The sequence below is a fragment of the Esox lucius genome, chromosome 12, assembly GCF_011004845.1.
Source record: "Esox lucius isolate fEsoLuc1 chromosome 12, fEsoLuc1.pri, whole genome shotgun sequence".
Taxonomy (NCBI): Eukaryota; Metazoa; Chordata; class Actinopteri; order Esociformes; family Esocidae; genus Esox; species Esox lucius.
The window spans coordinates 19,704,575-19,721,431 of record NC_047580.1 but is presented as its reverse complement, the minus strand read 5'-3'; the positions used below and the strand labels follow the sequence as shown (position 1 = coordinate 19,721,431).

At 38.0% G+C, this 16,857-nt stretch overlaps 2 protein-coding genes across 6 annotated transcripts in view; one reads left to right on the top strand and one right to left on the bottom strand.

Annotated features, from left to right (window-relative positions):
- Window positions 1-3,677, top strand: part of clstn1 (calsyntenin 1) — a 45,263-nt gene extending 41,586 nt beyond the window's left edge. For 3 of the 4 annotated variants that reach the window (XM_010898732.4, XM_010898730.4, XM_010898731.4), the window contains 2 exons: window positions 288-472; window positions 1,112-1,306. In XM_010898732.4, the coding sequence (XP_010897034.1) occupies window positions 288-472; window positions 1,112-1,306 (380 nt within the window). Of the gene's footprint in view, window positions 1-287; window positions 473-1,111 lie in introns of all 4 variants that reach the window. The other variant, XM_010898729.4, reaches the window with a different exon arrangement.
- A 1,175-nt stretch (window positions 3,678-4,852) lies between these two features.
- On the bottom strand, window positions 4,853-14,519 carry lzic (leucine zipper and CTNNBIP1 domain containing). Of its 2 annotated transcripts, none has more exons than XM_010898727.4 (7): window positions 13,902-14,156; window positions 11,824-11,933; window positions 8,447-8,582; window positions 8,107-8,205; window positions 7,834-7,929; window positions 6,839-6,920; window positions 4,853-5,990 (listed from the first exon to the last, which is right to left on the bottom strand). In XM_010898727.4, the coding sequence occupies exons 2-7, from the start codon at window positions 11,922-11,924 to the stop codon at window positions 5,932-5,934; spliced, it is 573 nt and encodes a 190-aa protein (XP_010897029.1). In that variant the 5' UTR covers window positions 11,925-11,933; window positions 13,902-14,156; the 3' UTR covers window positions 4,853-5,931.
- Window positions 14,520-16,857: the final 2,338 nt, after the last annotated feature.

The window sequence follows — 16,857 nt, the reverse complement described above, 5'->3', positions numbered from 1 at the left end:
AGTGTAATCAAGCAGATGATGACAACCTTTTAATTTTATTAAACCTACCTAAATTGAACTGTATTGGTTCCCACCACTTGTTTTCAGACATTAAGTGCCTTCACTCTGGATAAAATAGGGATGTATTATGGAAGATGTGTCTGAATGATTAGAGAATTTGCATTGAACTGTCAACGGATAAAAATGAGACTTGGAGAATGACATTTAATAATCACACGTGGAAAAGTGTATTTACCCTTTGTGTGTGAACAGAGTCCTAATACATACTGCGTATGTGTTGTCCCCAGTGGTCCCCAGTGCTGCCACCATTGTCATTGTGGTTTGTGTCAGCTTCCTGGTGTTCATGATCATCCTGGGGGTGTTCCGTATCCGATCGGCTCACCAGCGCACCATCAGGGATACAGAGGGTGGCAAGGAGAATGAGATGGACTGGGACGACTCTGCCCTCACCATAACCGTCAACCCCATGGAGGTGATTGAATTAATCAGTATACCACAGCTATCTGCCAATATGTATTCAGGATTCAAACCAGCTAGTTCACAAGAGACTGTACACCATGGGTATGACATCACATCACTTTTTACTGCTGTAATTGCATTGATAATCGGTTTATGAAAGCAATAAGGTTAAGTGCTTTAATATACAGATCCAGAAAAAATTAAGAGACCACTGCACCTTTTTCTTTCCTTTCCAAAAAAGTCCACTCAAAACCTTCCTTTTCAACTTTTTTGGAAAGGAAGAAAAATGTGCAGTGGTCCGTAAAGCCTTATGTATGTCCGTAAAGCCTTAGCCGTGGTATATTGGCCATATACCACACCCCCTCGTGCTTTATTGATTACGTGGGAGGGATCTTAGACCTTTTCTGTCCAAGGTCCCATGATATCTTTTGTCTGCACATTTCAAATCAATTGGTTCAAGTCCACAGCACACGCAAGTATTTCATCTACAGCCTATACAGAAGCCTATACAGAAGCCTATACAGAAGCCTATACAGAAGCCTATACAGAAGACTATACAGAAGCCTATACAGAAGCCTATACAGTTCCTGCAATTCCTTCAGCTCTTTATCAGGTTGACTAACTCTCTTGCTGTCTTACATTCCCATGGTAGACTTATGAGGACCAGCACAGCAGTGAGGAGGAGGAGGAAGAGGAGGAGGAAAGTGAGGATGGCGAGGAAGAAGACGATATCACAAGCGCAGAGTCAGAGAGCAGTGAGGATGAAGAGGCTGGAGAGCCAGAAGACCAGCAGGGCACCAGCCGACAGCAGCAGCTGGAGTGGGATGACTCCACACTTACTTACTAACAGACACTCACACAAACACATGCACTTACACATGCACATACGTATGCACTTACACACTCACTCATTAATGTACACACGTACCCACAAATACACACTTCTAACATTCACTTGCACACACAGGCATACACACACTTCTCAGACAATTGTATATGTACACATGCAAATACAAACAACTCACCCACAAAAGTCATTCTCACTACCCCTCCTGACCAGTGGGGGCACACCCATACACATTTCTTACCAAGGAGCCATGATGTAAACATAAAACTTCCTTAAAAGCTATTCGTATTTGGTCAAGGTTTCCTTGTCATCATGTTAGTGGTGGTAGTATAGTCATCACTGGATCTTTGAGTTCTTACTTTTTTTAATTTATTATGTTTTAATAACTTGGCCTACCTTTGCATTTTGGTTTGAGCTACCGTGAGGAAACAACCTTGCACTTTAGATTTGATTTTTTTAGACTTTCAACATTGGTGAAAGGGTTTTTTATGTATATTCCTTGCACATCTGTTTTAGATCTGTTTGCCACTAAACGAGAGTAGCTTTGACTTTCTGTTATTTTTTTTGTGTGCTTGAGTTGTAGTTTTGGGGAGTGAAACAATATGATGCTTCAGAGGTAGTACATTTTCATTTTGATCCTTTTAGTGCATGAGAATATTTGAAGAAGTCATATGTGTAGATTAATAAACTGCTTTTTAATATTTTGTAAATATCAAGAAACAATGTAATTAGTCAATGTGTTAGTGAAGGCCTAAACAAACGGGTCCAGTATCTATAAAGGCGCAGTACGTCGTGTAGAATATTTGTGTCACAAAGGCTATAATAGCATGTTGCAATTTTTTTGGGGCAAAGCTCTTCTGTCATACTTGTATAAAAACTCCATTTCAAGAAGAGACACCCAGAACTGTACACAAGATGTTTCTATGCTTAAGTGTTGCTCATTTTGTCTATTCTTTTGCAAAAGGGTTCTTATTTCTTTGCTTAGTGGGAGCATGACTGTTTCTTTTTTATTGCTTTCTGCTCCTCACATGATAGACTTTGCTTGACTTGCACTGGTGGCAATGCTATAATCAAGGCAACAATGTATTTCATTCTGGTCTGTTATTGTACAGAGCATTCAATAAACCATAGGCCGATGCAATTGACAGTACTAAGAGAAAAGCCAGCTTCTGCATTGAGTGATGGTACTAATATTTTGCTGCCATATTTGGCCCACAGTGAACTACGTCTTATATTCAGTGTGAAAAATCCCTGTCATATTTCAGTCCTGCTGTGACAAAAAATCCTCAAACAGAAAAACTACAAGGTACAGACAGAGCTGATGCGTCTCCTCTGTTGTGAATAATAACTAAATAATAATTGCAATTGAATATGTGAATAACTGAATAACTAAACTTGTTCTTGTTTTAATCTTTAACATTTTTTAATCTCATACTTTTTTTTTCAGCGATAGACTGCAACATTTTATTGTACATGGAACTGTACTGTAGAGTTGTTCAAGCATATTTGTTTACATTTGGTAAACTTGTTTTCCCGCTGGTATTAGTAACAAATCTATACAATAAATTGGAAAAGAATGTGTCAGATGTTAACCTGTGTATCTCATTTTAGAAACGTGAAAAGTCAAGAAAAAATTCAAGTTGAGGCATTACAAAGCTGGAAAACTGTTGAAAAGGTTTATTAAGGCGGTATTACAATTTGCATGTTAAATCTGTATTTAGAGCCCAAATCCAAATAGCTTAAGTTACACTGGTACAATGTTATGGTTTGCGAATTTCATTATTATTTTCAGGTAACTTTTGAGGGTTTGAGCAAAACCATATATCTGGGGTTGCTCAATGGCATTTCTCTTTAGTACAATGTATTTATTATTTTTGGTCCAACAGTCAAAATGTGGTGAACGGTTTCCCCTTCAAAATGATTAGGGCCCAATAAGGAGGCCAGTGTCAAACTGGCCTATGTTGGGAGTGCCTTTTGCAGATCACAGCACACTAACACAACTAACAAAACACTCATTGATGCTCTTTTAGTTGTAGCAACTTTATTACATTTGAACTATTAATGCTAGATTGCTTACAGAGCTTGGGAAAGTGATTTTATGTCATTATGTATGTCCACTGCTAGAATTATTTTAAGTGAAAGTTTTACATCGGTGTTGTGTCCATTTCAATGTGTAGCAAAAGTAGGTCCATATTCTATCTTAAATATTGTACTAAATAATTTTAAGTGAATCCACTTAAAGGTGTACATTTAAAACGCTTTAGGCAGCATATGTGGGTAATAAGTCACCTGTTTGTGTATAGTGAACAAAACTTTTCAACAGCAACAGGCAGCATGAAATTCACCAGAAACAGAGTATAATATTTTCCCCCAAAAAACTTTCTCACACTGTCATTTCATCACAGTCCATGTTCACTTAGCATTTTATCTGAACATCTCTCCCTTTCTGGTTTTAGATTTCAAAAAGTATTACTACTCAACAACCACTATTCCAATGGCCAGAGTTTGCAACAGATTTATGCCACTCAGACGAGCTTGAGCCTGTCAAGTTCAAGTTCTGATACCCTTGGACCCTTGCAACGAATGTCATTGTCAATTCATACATATGAGCTTTTGAGAGCATTTACATTGCATGAATCACTTCTAATGAAAATTACTATTAAGTGTATATTTGATGTGGAAATGGATGAGGGGGTGTGTATTCATATGGGCTGCACCCCCATCAGCCAGTGTTGGAATGTCAGGTCGGTGTGGAAGAGGGGACATGTACAGTAAGGATTCTCAGATATTCCATTTCACAAGTCCATAAGACTAAAAAAAATAAATCATTGTTGATTTATTTTTTATCTTTGCTCTAAATATTTTCAGAACTGTTCAATGCTTCCTTTGTGCTTGTTGGGACTGCTCACACTTTTCTACCAATTAAAAGGCAAATTGTAGTGAAGTTGATGCTTCCTTATGGACAAAATAAAGGATGATCAGATGGTGTACAAATGTGTCTTCATTGTGTTTTGTTCTATATCATTTGTTTGTAATAAAGACTAATGTCCAGCTCACCAATTACCCCAGAAGACAGTGCAGTTAACCTTCACCGTCCAGGTTTGGGGGGTTAGTAATCGAATGAATACCTTGCATTGCAAACCTCTTGATGTTTTACTAGTACACCATACCACTCCCAGCCACTAAACTCCGTAGCTCATCCTCTCTGGGGCTTCTCACAAAGTCACCTTCTGGTGAGGGACAGCCTTTTCTTGGTAGCCTTTTCCTTTACTCTGTACCTAATCTAAGTATTTGAGTCACTTTATATCTAACTTCTGTAGAATGTTCTTTGATCTAAGTCTGGCCAATGATCATTAAACTGTGTTTTTGAATCCAGAAAATGTGCAACTTTAATGGATCACAGTTGGAGGCCAATGGTAAGGTAACTGTAAACTGGGAGTTTCCATGGCACAGGGGTTGAATGAATCCTAATGCAAGAAATAGTGTCTCTTTTGTACATACACTGTATTTCCCCCTGGAAGAAAAAAAGATTTCCCCTTACAATAGTTGATTTAGATTCTGTTTTAAAATATCATACAGAACAAAATGTCAATGTTCGGTTCTGTAATTCAGTTATACAAGGAAAAACAGTACATGTCCACTGTCTGCCATTTTCTTCATTGATTGAGTCAGAGGTGGTTCCACTTGTTTGTTATGCAATAAAAAAAAAACATTATATACAACACTGAAATGGTTTAGTAAAACATTTAAATGTGAACCGCTATGTTGGAAATGCAATTCAATCAAATAGCTGATTTATTTTGATTTTTTTTGCTTAGCAATGAAGACAATCTGCATGAAAACTGAATTTAAACAATTCAAAATACACTTTGTTTTTTACAAAATAAAAGGACTCAAAGACTGTCAGTACAAAAAGGATTATTCAGATTCTAAACAATAGTTTACTTAACACACTAGTACCAAATTTACATCATGTTTAACAATCATATGTAAAATAAAATGTACAATGTTTAAGGGTATAAAACCATCTTAAAAAGCAAGTACCATCTGAGTGCATTATTGGTTAGATTATTACTCACCAAATTTCCATCCAGTTTTTAAATCAAGATTGTTATAACAAACCATTTATGTATCAAAACAGGTTTAATGGAAACGAGTTATTAAATATAACTAATACAGACAGAATGTGTTGACAGAACATTGTCCATGTACAATGAATTATGGTAGAAATGGCAGTGAATATTCTTTTACCTATGGTGGCCAACTCACATTGTATTAGTAAGCTGTTAGCGAAAGTGGGCATATTTGTGACAAAACTCAGTAGTGTGAACATAAAATGGAAACATATTGAACTTAAGGTATTTATTCATGAAAATGCATGCAAAAAAGTTATGTATGTGCATTATATTACACACTTCTTTTTATCTGCAAATAGTCCGTTTTGAGGGAAAACACCATTATTAGCAACATGTGCATTTTCATGCAGATTTTAGAATACTTACAGAAAAATCTGTCACCAGTTACACTGAAGTCTGGCTAATGACAGGATGGCACTGTAATTTTATTAGGTTTAAAGACAATGTTAAAAACACAATTCTGGACATTGGATTACACCCTATTCCTCTTTACGCCTTTGTTTTCTCCACACCAGAACTAGCTAAAGCCATTATTTTGTCTTCTGACCCTAAAAAGAGAGTGAAATTGGGTCAACATTGTGTAGGTTTAGTCTCTATATAGTACCATTGTTGGGGTTAACTGACATGATCTTTCAAACAAATTCAAGAAATACAATGCCCGTTGTGATAATTAGGACGTCTTGACTACTGCAAGTCACTGTTAGTAGGGCTTCCTGCTTCCATCAGACCCATTCAACTTATCCAGAACACCTCCCAGCATGTTACAGTTAACCCTACTCCCCTGCACTCCACTAGCTTGCCAGTGAAGCTCTCATCCACAATAAAACCATGGAACGTGACAGGAGAAGCAGGGGGGTACTGCCCCTCTCAATCTTTAGACAATGCTCAAATCCTGCATCCCTATCCAGCACCCAATCAGCCCAATCACCCCCTTCTCCGTTCAATAGTGAAACAAGCTTCCACTTAAAGCCAATTCTGTGCCAATTTTTTTAATATATATCTTTTGTCTTCCTTGACGTTCAATGACAACGCTTTGGTACTCGTTGACATATATCAATAGTAGACTCCAGAGGCAAATGCAAGACCTGGAATTAAGACTCAGACACAACTTTGTGATGGAACTCACCATGACAACAAGAAACACCTGTCAGGCCACTATTTGTCCTAATATTTTTGGACCCCTCAAATAGGGGGAGAAGTATTATCATTTAAAAATTGTGAAACTAATGTGAACACGAATAACCACAAATAAAGCTGAGAATATACATTTTAACCTCAAAGTAGTGATTTCAAAACCAAACTCTTGAGGACCAGCAAAAGAGCATCCATGTCCCAATAATTACAGAGGGCAAACTATTAAAACATTCTACATAATTGCAGTAGAGTTGAAGCTCACCTAGGTCTGCAGTTACTTTTTCAAACTGGCTGAGAGTAGTGGTCATATTTTCAGCCAGAAAAGCCTCGTCTTCGGGTGTTAGCTGCAGGAAGAGAAGATAATTAAAAATGAGGAAAGGACATTCATCCATGCCAATGTCAGAAGACATGCTATATTACAGTTGCAGCCATAAATAAACACCCTTGCTCTAGATTCCAATGATTACCCATTTCATTAGAAATACGTTGAAAGTGAAGAAAATAGTTATATTCCCAGCTGCTTTAATTTGTGTTTCTGCACAGAACGGAAATGTAGCATTTTTACATAAAACAATTGACAAAGTTACATGCAACCTTCTGCAGAATTCTAATCAAGACCCAACCTACAGTCATGTGGGGGATGTTAGATGAGGGGTTGCTTTGCTGCCTTTGATACTGGGGCATCTGAATATATGAAAGGCATTGTGAATTTATCTGAATGTTAAATATGTCCAGAAACTGTGCGTCCATTAAATGCTGTGGTTCTTCCGATAGAATAAAAACCCCAAACACAAAAACACCCAATAATGGCGAGAAGAAATACTAGACTGTTCTGAAAGTGACCAGTGATGATCCCAGATCTTCACTCGATAAAGAACCTATAGCAAGAGCTGAAGACAGCAGTCGAAGGCACACCTCAAACTATGCAGTACTAAAGCGGTTTGCAGCTTAAGACTGGGCAAAGTTGCCTGCAAACCAAATGCAAGAACTTAACTGATGGTTACCAAAACCTTTTAGTAGCAGTTATCTTTGCTAAAGGACTAAATATTAAGTCTGAGGTGCCAATTTTATATAAGCCATTAATGTTTTTGGATTTACTATAATAAATGTGTCAGTAAATCAAATTAATTCTGAAATTTGAAGAATGCAGTGATAATGTGTTGAAACCAAAAAGTTGTTAATGTTCTTAAATCAATTGGGAAATTGTTTTATAAATGAAACAGGGATCACAGCATACTCTTACAACAGATGTCTTACCTTCTCACCCAGTTTTCTCAAGGCTGTAAATATCTCCACCTTTTGTTGAGTGTACACATCCTTCAAAAGTTTTCCCACCATGACATCACGGTCCATCTACAATGAATTTCATAACATTAGGCCAAACCTTCAGTGGTGGTTTACCTGTCAAAGATGAATCTTAGTCATAGATTAATAGTGAGCTGATCAGATTCTCCATTGACCCTGCTTATTAGTCCAAGATTGATCTTTATCTGAAAGTATAATGTAAGTAAAACATGGATCAACACCAACCTCTGCTAATCTGGTTCTCAACTGCCCCGGCTGCTTCTTGGCAAACATTCGTATCACCTCGGGGGTCTTGAATGCTTGGCTAATGGCAGCCTGGATTGCCTAATAAATAGCAGGAAAGTTGTACCATGTTTCAGTGCAGGCTTGTAGAAAAGTTTGCAGACAGCTAGGGAAATTGCACCTTTAAAAATATTGCATTTCACAGTAAAAAGTGTTGTCTACTAGAACAGTCAGCCAGTGCCCAAAATCCTTAAATTCCACAGTTAGGCTTTCACTTGTTATGTCACTCTTACGATCTGACAGAGTATAGTCCATGTAGATAGAGGTCTAATCAAAACCCTACCAGTTGCATTCCTCCAAGCTCGTCGACCAGCGTCATGTTGCCTGTCACCATCTTCTTTAGAGACTCGTTGAACTCACTCAACTGTTCCAGGGTTTCTTTCTTTGTCTCCTCATACTCTTCCTCATCTAGGTCTTCTCTAAAATAAACAGAGAGCCCTCGTAATGGAGGAACAATGGCTATGGGTATAATGTTTTAGAGACGTGCTCTGAATGCCATCATTTTTATTTTTATTTTTTATGCATTATGAAATACTCTTTAAATCTAAAGTAAGGTATGACAGCAATAGCCTCCGATTCTGAACGACAGTGTTGGACGTTGAATAATAACTTGGGTTTTCAGTTAATTGTTTCCCTGCGGTAGATCATGGGTCCTCTGGGCTCAACAGCCTTGAAGGAAATCATTTGAAAGTTTTGTGAACAAAACATCCGATTCAGAGTTGAACTTTATTGGCCATGATGAATTCTAACATTCCATAGCACAAGGTATTAAATAAAATGTAAGATAACAGTATTTAAATCAACCCAAGAAAAATCTCATGTTGAAAAAAATAAAAATAAATGTTCTCTACGAAGTCTTTGCTATAAATAAGAATCGGTCCTTGGCATACTGACATGGCAGAATAGTGGTAAAAAGTACTCCATTAGGTGTAGACATAATTACATTCTTAACAAAAAAAATAATCAGCAGTCAAAACATACAAATACAGTAAATTACAGAATAGTTCTTTATGTAGAAATAAACTAATATGCCAAAAATATTTGTTTTACTCTAATTATTAGGGATGTCCCAATACCACTTCTTTTTTTAGATCGAGTACAAGTACTTATATGTGGGTACTTGCCAATACTGAGTACCAATACCAAGTACTCAAAGCTGCACTAGGTATGATTTTTTCATTAAATATACTAAAGTTTTGTCCCCAAATTCTGTATCTCAGAAAATATGAATATTGTGAAACGGTTCAATACTGAAGACACCTGGTGCCACACTCTAATCAGCTAATTAACGCAAAACACCTGCAAAGGCCTTTAAATGGTCTCTCAGTCTAGTTCTGTAGGCAACACAATCATGGGGAAGACTGCTGACACAAAAGGTCATTGCTAAAGAGGCTGGCTGTTCACAGAGCTCTGTGTCCAAGCACATTAATAGAGAGGCGAAGGGAAGGAAAAGATGTGGTAGAAAGCAAGTGTACAAGCAATAGGGATAACCGCACCCTGGAGAGGATTGTGAAACAAAACCCATTCAAAAATGAGTCAGTGCTTCAAGAACCACCACGCACAGACGTATGCAAGACATGGGTTTCAGCTGTCGCATTCCTTGTGTCAAGCCACTCTTGAACAAGACACAGCGTCAGAAGCGTCTCGCCTGGGCTAAAGACAAAAAGGACTGCTGCTGAGTGGTCCAAAGTTCTCTGATGAAAGTAAATTTAGCATTTCCTTTGGAAATCAAGGTCCCAGAGTCTGGAGGAAGAGAAGAGAGGCACAGAATCCACATTGCTTGAAATCCAGTGTAAAGTTTCCACAGTCAGTGATGGTTTGGGGTGCCATGTCATCTGCTGGTGTTGGTCCACTGTGTTTTCTGAGGTCCAAGGTCAACGCAACCGTCTACCAGGAAGTTTTAGAGCACTTCATGCTTCCTGCTGCTGACCAACTTTATGGAGATGCAGATTTCATTTTCCAATAGGACTTGGCACCTGCACACAGTGCCAAAGCTACCAGTACCTAGTTTAAGGACCATGGTATCCCTGTTCTTAATTGGCCAGCAAACTCACCTGACCTTAACCCTATAGAAAATCTACAGGGTATTGTGAAGAGGAAGATGCGATACGCCAGACCCAACAATGCAGAAGAGCTCAAGGCCACTATCAGAGCAACCTGGGCTCTCATAACACATGAACAGGGCCACAGACTGATCGACTCCATGCCACGCCGCATTGCTGCAGTAATTCAGGCAAAAGGAGCCCCAACTAAGTATTGAGTGCTGTACATGCTCATACTTTTCAGTTGGCCAACATTTCAAAAAATATTTTTTTTGTATTGGTCTTAAGTAATATTCACATTTTCTGAGATACTGAATTTGGGCTTTTCATTAGTTGTCAATTATAATCATCGAAATTAAAAGAAAAAAACTGTGTGGAATGAATTTATACATTATACAAGTTAAACTTTTTGAATGGAATTGCTGAAATAAATCAACTTTTTGATGATATTCAAATTTTATGACTAGCACCTGTACGTGTGCATGCACAGACACAACCAGTTACTTTTCTCTGAACTCACTAGCTAGTTTGATACTCTTAACGTGCAGGACTGGACGTTGTTGATCTGCTCTGGAGCTTGTGCGATAGTAAACTGTGCGATTCATTGAATTTTCTCATACTCTGCTCTTCCATTTATTTCTGCCCGCGGGCTGTATCTGGAAATTGTATTGTGGAGTTAGCTGTTGTTGTGGTTCTGCACTGCTAGTGTTAGCATACTCCTTTACTCTGCGCTGTGTTGTGTCTAACGCTATTTTATCAAATTGCTTGTGTTAAATTTGTGTTTTTCTTTTCCGACTCTACTTGTGTCTTCCAGCTCTACCAATCTGAGTTCTATAGTCTATGCTGATGCGTCCAGAGGCGACACAACCATCGAGTTTCACTAAATGTTTCTATGAAGTGGCATCGTGGTATCAGCATATTTCTGTCAGTACGAGTACATGAGCCCAGTATCGGAATCGATACTGTTATCGGTATCGGTGCATCCCTACTAATTATTATTTAAGATATTTTTCAGGATGTGCAACAAAATCATGTGCTGGTGCCACCAACTGATAAGACTCAGAGGCAAAGGAAACTGTAAATCTGGAGCCCTGCATCGATTATGATAAGTAGCCTAAAATAGAGAAATTTGAGGTTTATGTCAATCACACACATTAGTTTTAATCACAGAAAAATGTGTTACTGTTAATAGAACACTGGACATAACAAATGGAGTAATTTAAAGGGTAATTCAAAATGTAATTCTGGTAACTTGATTTCGGCCATATCACCCAGCTTTAAACTCTGCTTTGTTACCTGTTATACTCATGGGAATCACAGAAATATAATACATTTAATAAATAATTGTAGTCCTTGGAACATAAAGCTCTGGAAAAAAATTAAGAGACCAATGTACCTTTTTCTTTCTTTTCCAAAAAAATAGAAAAGGAAGGTTTTGAGTGTGGAACACAAGGTTTATAATGAAGAGACCACTGCAAATTGAAAACTTCTGTTCCTCACTCAAAAATGTTCTTTTCAACTTTTTTGGAAAGGAAAGAAAATGGTGCAGTGGTCTCTTAATTTTTTCCAGAGCTGTATTAGTCTAGACAACCCATGTAAACCCACATGCCCAAGGTACCTGCACTCTTCCAAATCTTGGAGCTGTTGCATCAATCTGTCCAGCTGCTCCTCCATGTTTTGTTTCAGTTTACCAGTTTCTGATTTACCACGTGAAGCCATGTTTCCACCCTGAAAATATCACATAAATAAGAATTTCTTTTAACATGCCCACAATGTGGTAACTCAACCAGATTTAAATGTTTACCTATATACTTCAAAAGTTTGGTTTTAAAATCAATGGTCACCATTTAGGTTGTGGCATTTGCTTAAAATGAGACATTAGGCTAAAACGGAATATTGTTACAGTACAGGTATGGTAAATCATTACTAAAGACATGTCTGGTAGTGTCCATAGACTGTAGAAGTCAGGCAATTATGTGATGAAACACAAGATTAATTTCTACATTATTATACACTGCCCAAAAAAATTAAGGGCACACCTAAATCACACATCGGGTCTCGATGAACGAAATATATTAAAGATCAAAATCTATATTATATATTACTCTATATATTACTATATATTATATAATTACTTGAGAACAAAACGACATAACAACGGTCAGTGGAAACCAAAATCACCTACCAATTGAGGGCTGAATTAAAACTAACACGGAAAATCAAAGTAAACAATTGAAAGCACTGGCTGTTGCAACTCGCGTGAATTTCAACACAACAATTCATAATGTGACTCAGTAGTGCGCATGGCCCCCACGTGCCTGTATGTGCTCCCGACAACATTTGGGCATGCTCCTGATGAGTCGGCGGATGGTGTCCTGGGGGATCTCCTCCCAAACCTGGATCAGGGCATCAGTGAGCTCCTAGACAGTCTGTGTGGCACTACCTGGCGGCGTCAGATGCACCAATACATAACATCCCAGAGGATCTCAATTGGTTTCAGGTTTGGGGAATATGAGGGCCAGTCAATGGCATCAATGCCTTTGTCATCCAGGAACTGCCTACACACTCTGGCCACATGAGGCCGGGCATTGTCTTGCACCAGGAGGAACCCAGGGCCCACTGCACCAGGGTAAGATCTGACAATGAGTCTAAGGATTTCATACCGGCACTTAACAGCTGCCAGGGTACCGTTGGCTAGCATGTGGAGGTCTGTTCGACCCTCCAAGCATATGCCTCCCCAGACCATCACTGACCCACCGCCAAACCGTTCATGATGGATGATGTTGCAGGCAGCATAACGTTCACCACAGCGTCTCCAGACTCTTTTGTGTCTGTCACATGTGCTCAGTGTGAACCTACTCTCATCTGTGAAGAGAACAGGGTGCCAATGGCGTATCTGCCAACTCTGGTGTTCTCTGGACAATGCCAATTGAGCAGCACAGTGCTGGGCTGTGAGCACAGGTACCACTAGAGGACATCGGGCCCTCATGCCACCCTCATGGAGTCTGTTTGTGACAGTTTGATCAGAAACATGCACACCAGTAGCCCACTGGAGGTCATTTTAAGGGATCTGGCAGTGCTCTTGTAACTCCTCGCACAAAGGAGCATATACCGGTCCTGCTGCTGTGTTGATTTCCTTCTACGGCCTTGTCCAGCTCTCCTTGTGTAACAGCCTGTCTCCTGGTATCTCCTCCATGCTTTTGCAGGTACCGCCTAATGCTACCAGTACAGACAAGGACACTAGCAAAACTAGAGAAGAATCAGTCAGAAAGGATAAGCAGAGAGCGATTGTCTGTGGCCACCACCTGCAAAACCCATTTCCTTTTTTGGGGTTGTCTTGCTGTTGCCTCTCCACTTTCATTTGCATCAAAACAGGTGACATTGATTCACAATTGCTTATGCTTCTTAACTAGACCGATTAAAATCCCCAAAGTTTAACTGAGTTGGTGTTAAGACTGTGATAATTACTTGTTCCCTTAATTTATTTTGAGCAGTGTATTTATTTGTCCCGATACTTTTGAAGTCTAGTGTGTAAAAAGGAAAACCCTGAAATAACATATAATAAATATGCTTACACTTAACAGATTTTAAATCCAAATGTATTTACACTTATTGGCTCGATATTAACGGAGTGCGAAGTATGGGGTTGGCATCTTTACATTACCTCCAATTTACAAACATAGACATTATACATACGTAGGCTAGTGGGCATTAAAGATATTCGTGTCTAAATCCATGTCCGTTTCCATGACTTTGTTTGGGTCCAGTTCCTCTCATTTCTTTTTTTGTATGCTACTATTGACTTATTTGCGAGTATGTCAAAAGTGACTCGCCGGGTTACATTCCGAAACACCCCTGGCCAAATTCGACACTGTCTAGCCTTTACTCTGAACACTACCGCAATTGCTGCTGTGCACTATTGCTTTGTTACCACTGGTAGTGAAATACATTTGACAATATCAAGTTTTATTTATATCAATGTTTATTTAGTGTAGTTTGTAGTTTCTAATCATATTTAGCAATAAATATACAAAATAACGCGTCCTGCCGGGGAACTGTATATATAAAGTACTTAGCTTTTATTGTTAGCTAACGTCGTTAGCTGTATCTGCTAATTTGAAAACATGGCTAAGTAATCCTTACCTGATGGTCACAACAGCTTAATGTTACAGCAAAATAAATCGTCTCAACTAAATCAGCTTAGGGAAGAGGTGACCATGTCTTTGACTAGTTCTATTTTTGTTAAAAAGTAGTAGACAAACCAACTGTAAAAAAAAAAGGTGTGTGAGTTCTGTGAACGTAGCTCTTGTCCGTACGTGATTCCGTTTTTCTCTCAGGGTATTGTTAGCCAATCATATATCTCTATTTTAATCCTGTCCAATCAAGGATAAAAAATAGTATTGTAGCCCAAAACAACCCGCCCATCAGTGGGTTGGGGTCTCTTGCAGGGAAATGACAGCTTGTTTTCCTCTGTCCATGGTAAACCGTTTCTTGAGCATTATCAAAATGATTGTCGAGAGCAGTAAACCCCTGATATTTTATAAGTGTCAATTAAGGGCAAAAACTCTTGAGGTTGCTGTACTGTACTCTCACACAGGGACCACGCGCTTTAAAAGCCAATGTTGCATTCATTACGCACTGGAGCAGCACAGGACGGAAAAACATTTTAAATGTTTTTTTAACTAATTGTTGAAGCAGCAAAAATTTTCTTAGAAAATGTAGGGAATACTAAACGAAGTTGCTCTCCGCTCCTGTGTAGATATCTGAATAGACACGAATAGGTCTAGGGCTGGATAACAAGGTACTGATTTGGTTTAGTTTGCGTTATGAATAATGAAATAAAATATTGATCCTACCTTTCCTATTATCTGTAAAATTTTACTTTTAATTACGAAAACACTGGAGACAGGTAGCCCTATCTTATAGCCCTATCTTATAGCAATACCTAAAAAAAAAGAGAGAATTATAGTTTTTTTTCAGTCTTTGAGGGATCATAACTAGGTAGCTAGTAATAAGATTGTTCTCTCTCCTTCTCTCCATGGTAATTTGTTTTTGTTTCAAATGGGGGGAGATTATCTCGGTAGATTGCATGATTGTACATCCATCTGATGTTCGAAGACAATTTGCAAATGTGGATAAGAGATGTTCATGACCTGATGCTGTCAGACATTTCTAACTTTGCCAGCATGTTCCTTAGAACTCTCCTGTTAGTTGCATGCAGTTTTACAATGTTATGTCATTTATGTTAATTTCAAACTATAAATTGTAGGTACCACAGATGTACCAAAAATACAGAATTTTATTATACCACTTCATCTGTTGTGGGAATTGATTAACTTATTATAGGAAATGAATAGATACAATCCATATTCATTACAAACAACTTTAGATATTTGTTATATTTTGAAAATTATAGTATAAATAACTACATTAAGGAAAATAGGGCATCTTGGAGACCATAAACCTAACGCTATTTTACAAAATTAACTAAAACTATGTCTAAACTGTGTTTTCTCTAAATTAGGTTTAATGTTTGGTGTAGAATGTGTTATTATACACAATATAAAGTGTGAATGAACATTTTAGTTTTTTTGTCCGATAATCATCCGTTTACATCCCAATAGGGCCTCTTTGAGACCTCTAAATTCTAACCCTAACTATATTTCACAAAATGATCTAAAACAATATCTTAACTCTATTTTTCCAGCTGTATATTGATAGATGATTTAAAACATGCCATGACATAGCATGAGAAGTGAAAATGTAAACAACATCATTTTAATGTTCTCAGATAATCATACCTTTACAACCCAGTAGGGGTCTAGGTGACCTCTCTTAACCCACACCATAAATGTCCCTAAATGCACAAAGCAGACAATGCAGCAAAAACAACAATAGGTAACATTTCCAACCTCTTAACCTATTTACTAGACACTTATAAAGATATTACAGTATGAGTCAATATTACTGTAGAATTTTGATGTTAAATTATCCTTGAAATTGTTCAATTCATTCATATTGAACAACCCCTGACCTCTGTGAAAAATATGAAAGCTTAACAGTTGAGACTGGTGCTTTGCATATGTCAACAGTGGGCTATGTCTGAAGAAATGTGTGAAGTGGTCACTTCAGCAACTCCTTCAAGACTATTTTCCAAGTGACATATTCTAAGCAATAGTCTCAACTCCCAAGCTTTCATATTTTACACAGAGGTCAGGGGTCGTTCCATTGGGATGAAATGAATGCTTTGCGGGTTACTTTTCAGGATCAATAAGTAAAAAATGTCCTCTGTAATATTGTCTGATCTGGTTCCAACCTCTAGATATCAGTGTGAAGTTGCTGGATTTATTAATCCCATATAACACATTTTTTGATCTGTTACATTATCTTGGGTATTGAACAGGTTAAAGGTAAGCTACTTTTGCCTTTACTTCCAAATGTTGCCAATTGTTGTTTTTGCAGCATTGCCTGTTTTTTCTAGTCAGGGTTATTTATGGTAATGGCCCTATTGGAATGATAAGACATGGTTCTAACAGCAATGAAGGTATGTTTTTGTCCTCTCCACTTCAAATACCATCTCATAGAATGTTCTAAAATATCTATTAACATCAATTTAGTTTTGTGAATTACGGTTAGGTTAATAGAATCAATG

Coding starts and splice junctions, on each gene's coding strand:
- lzic (XM_010898727.4), bottom strand. CDS start 11,924: ATGGCTTCACGTGGTAAATCAGAAACTGGTAAACTGAAACAAAACATG. Junction 6,921..7,833: donor TGAGAAAACTGGGTGAGAAG/GTAAGACATCTG, acceptor CTCTTCCTGCAG/CTAACACCCGAAGACGAGGC. Junction 5,991..6,838: donor AAAAGTAACTGCAGACCTAG/GTGAGCTTCAAC, acceptor CTCTCTTTTTAG/GGTCAGAAGACAAAATAATG.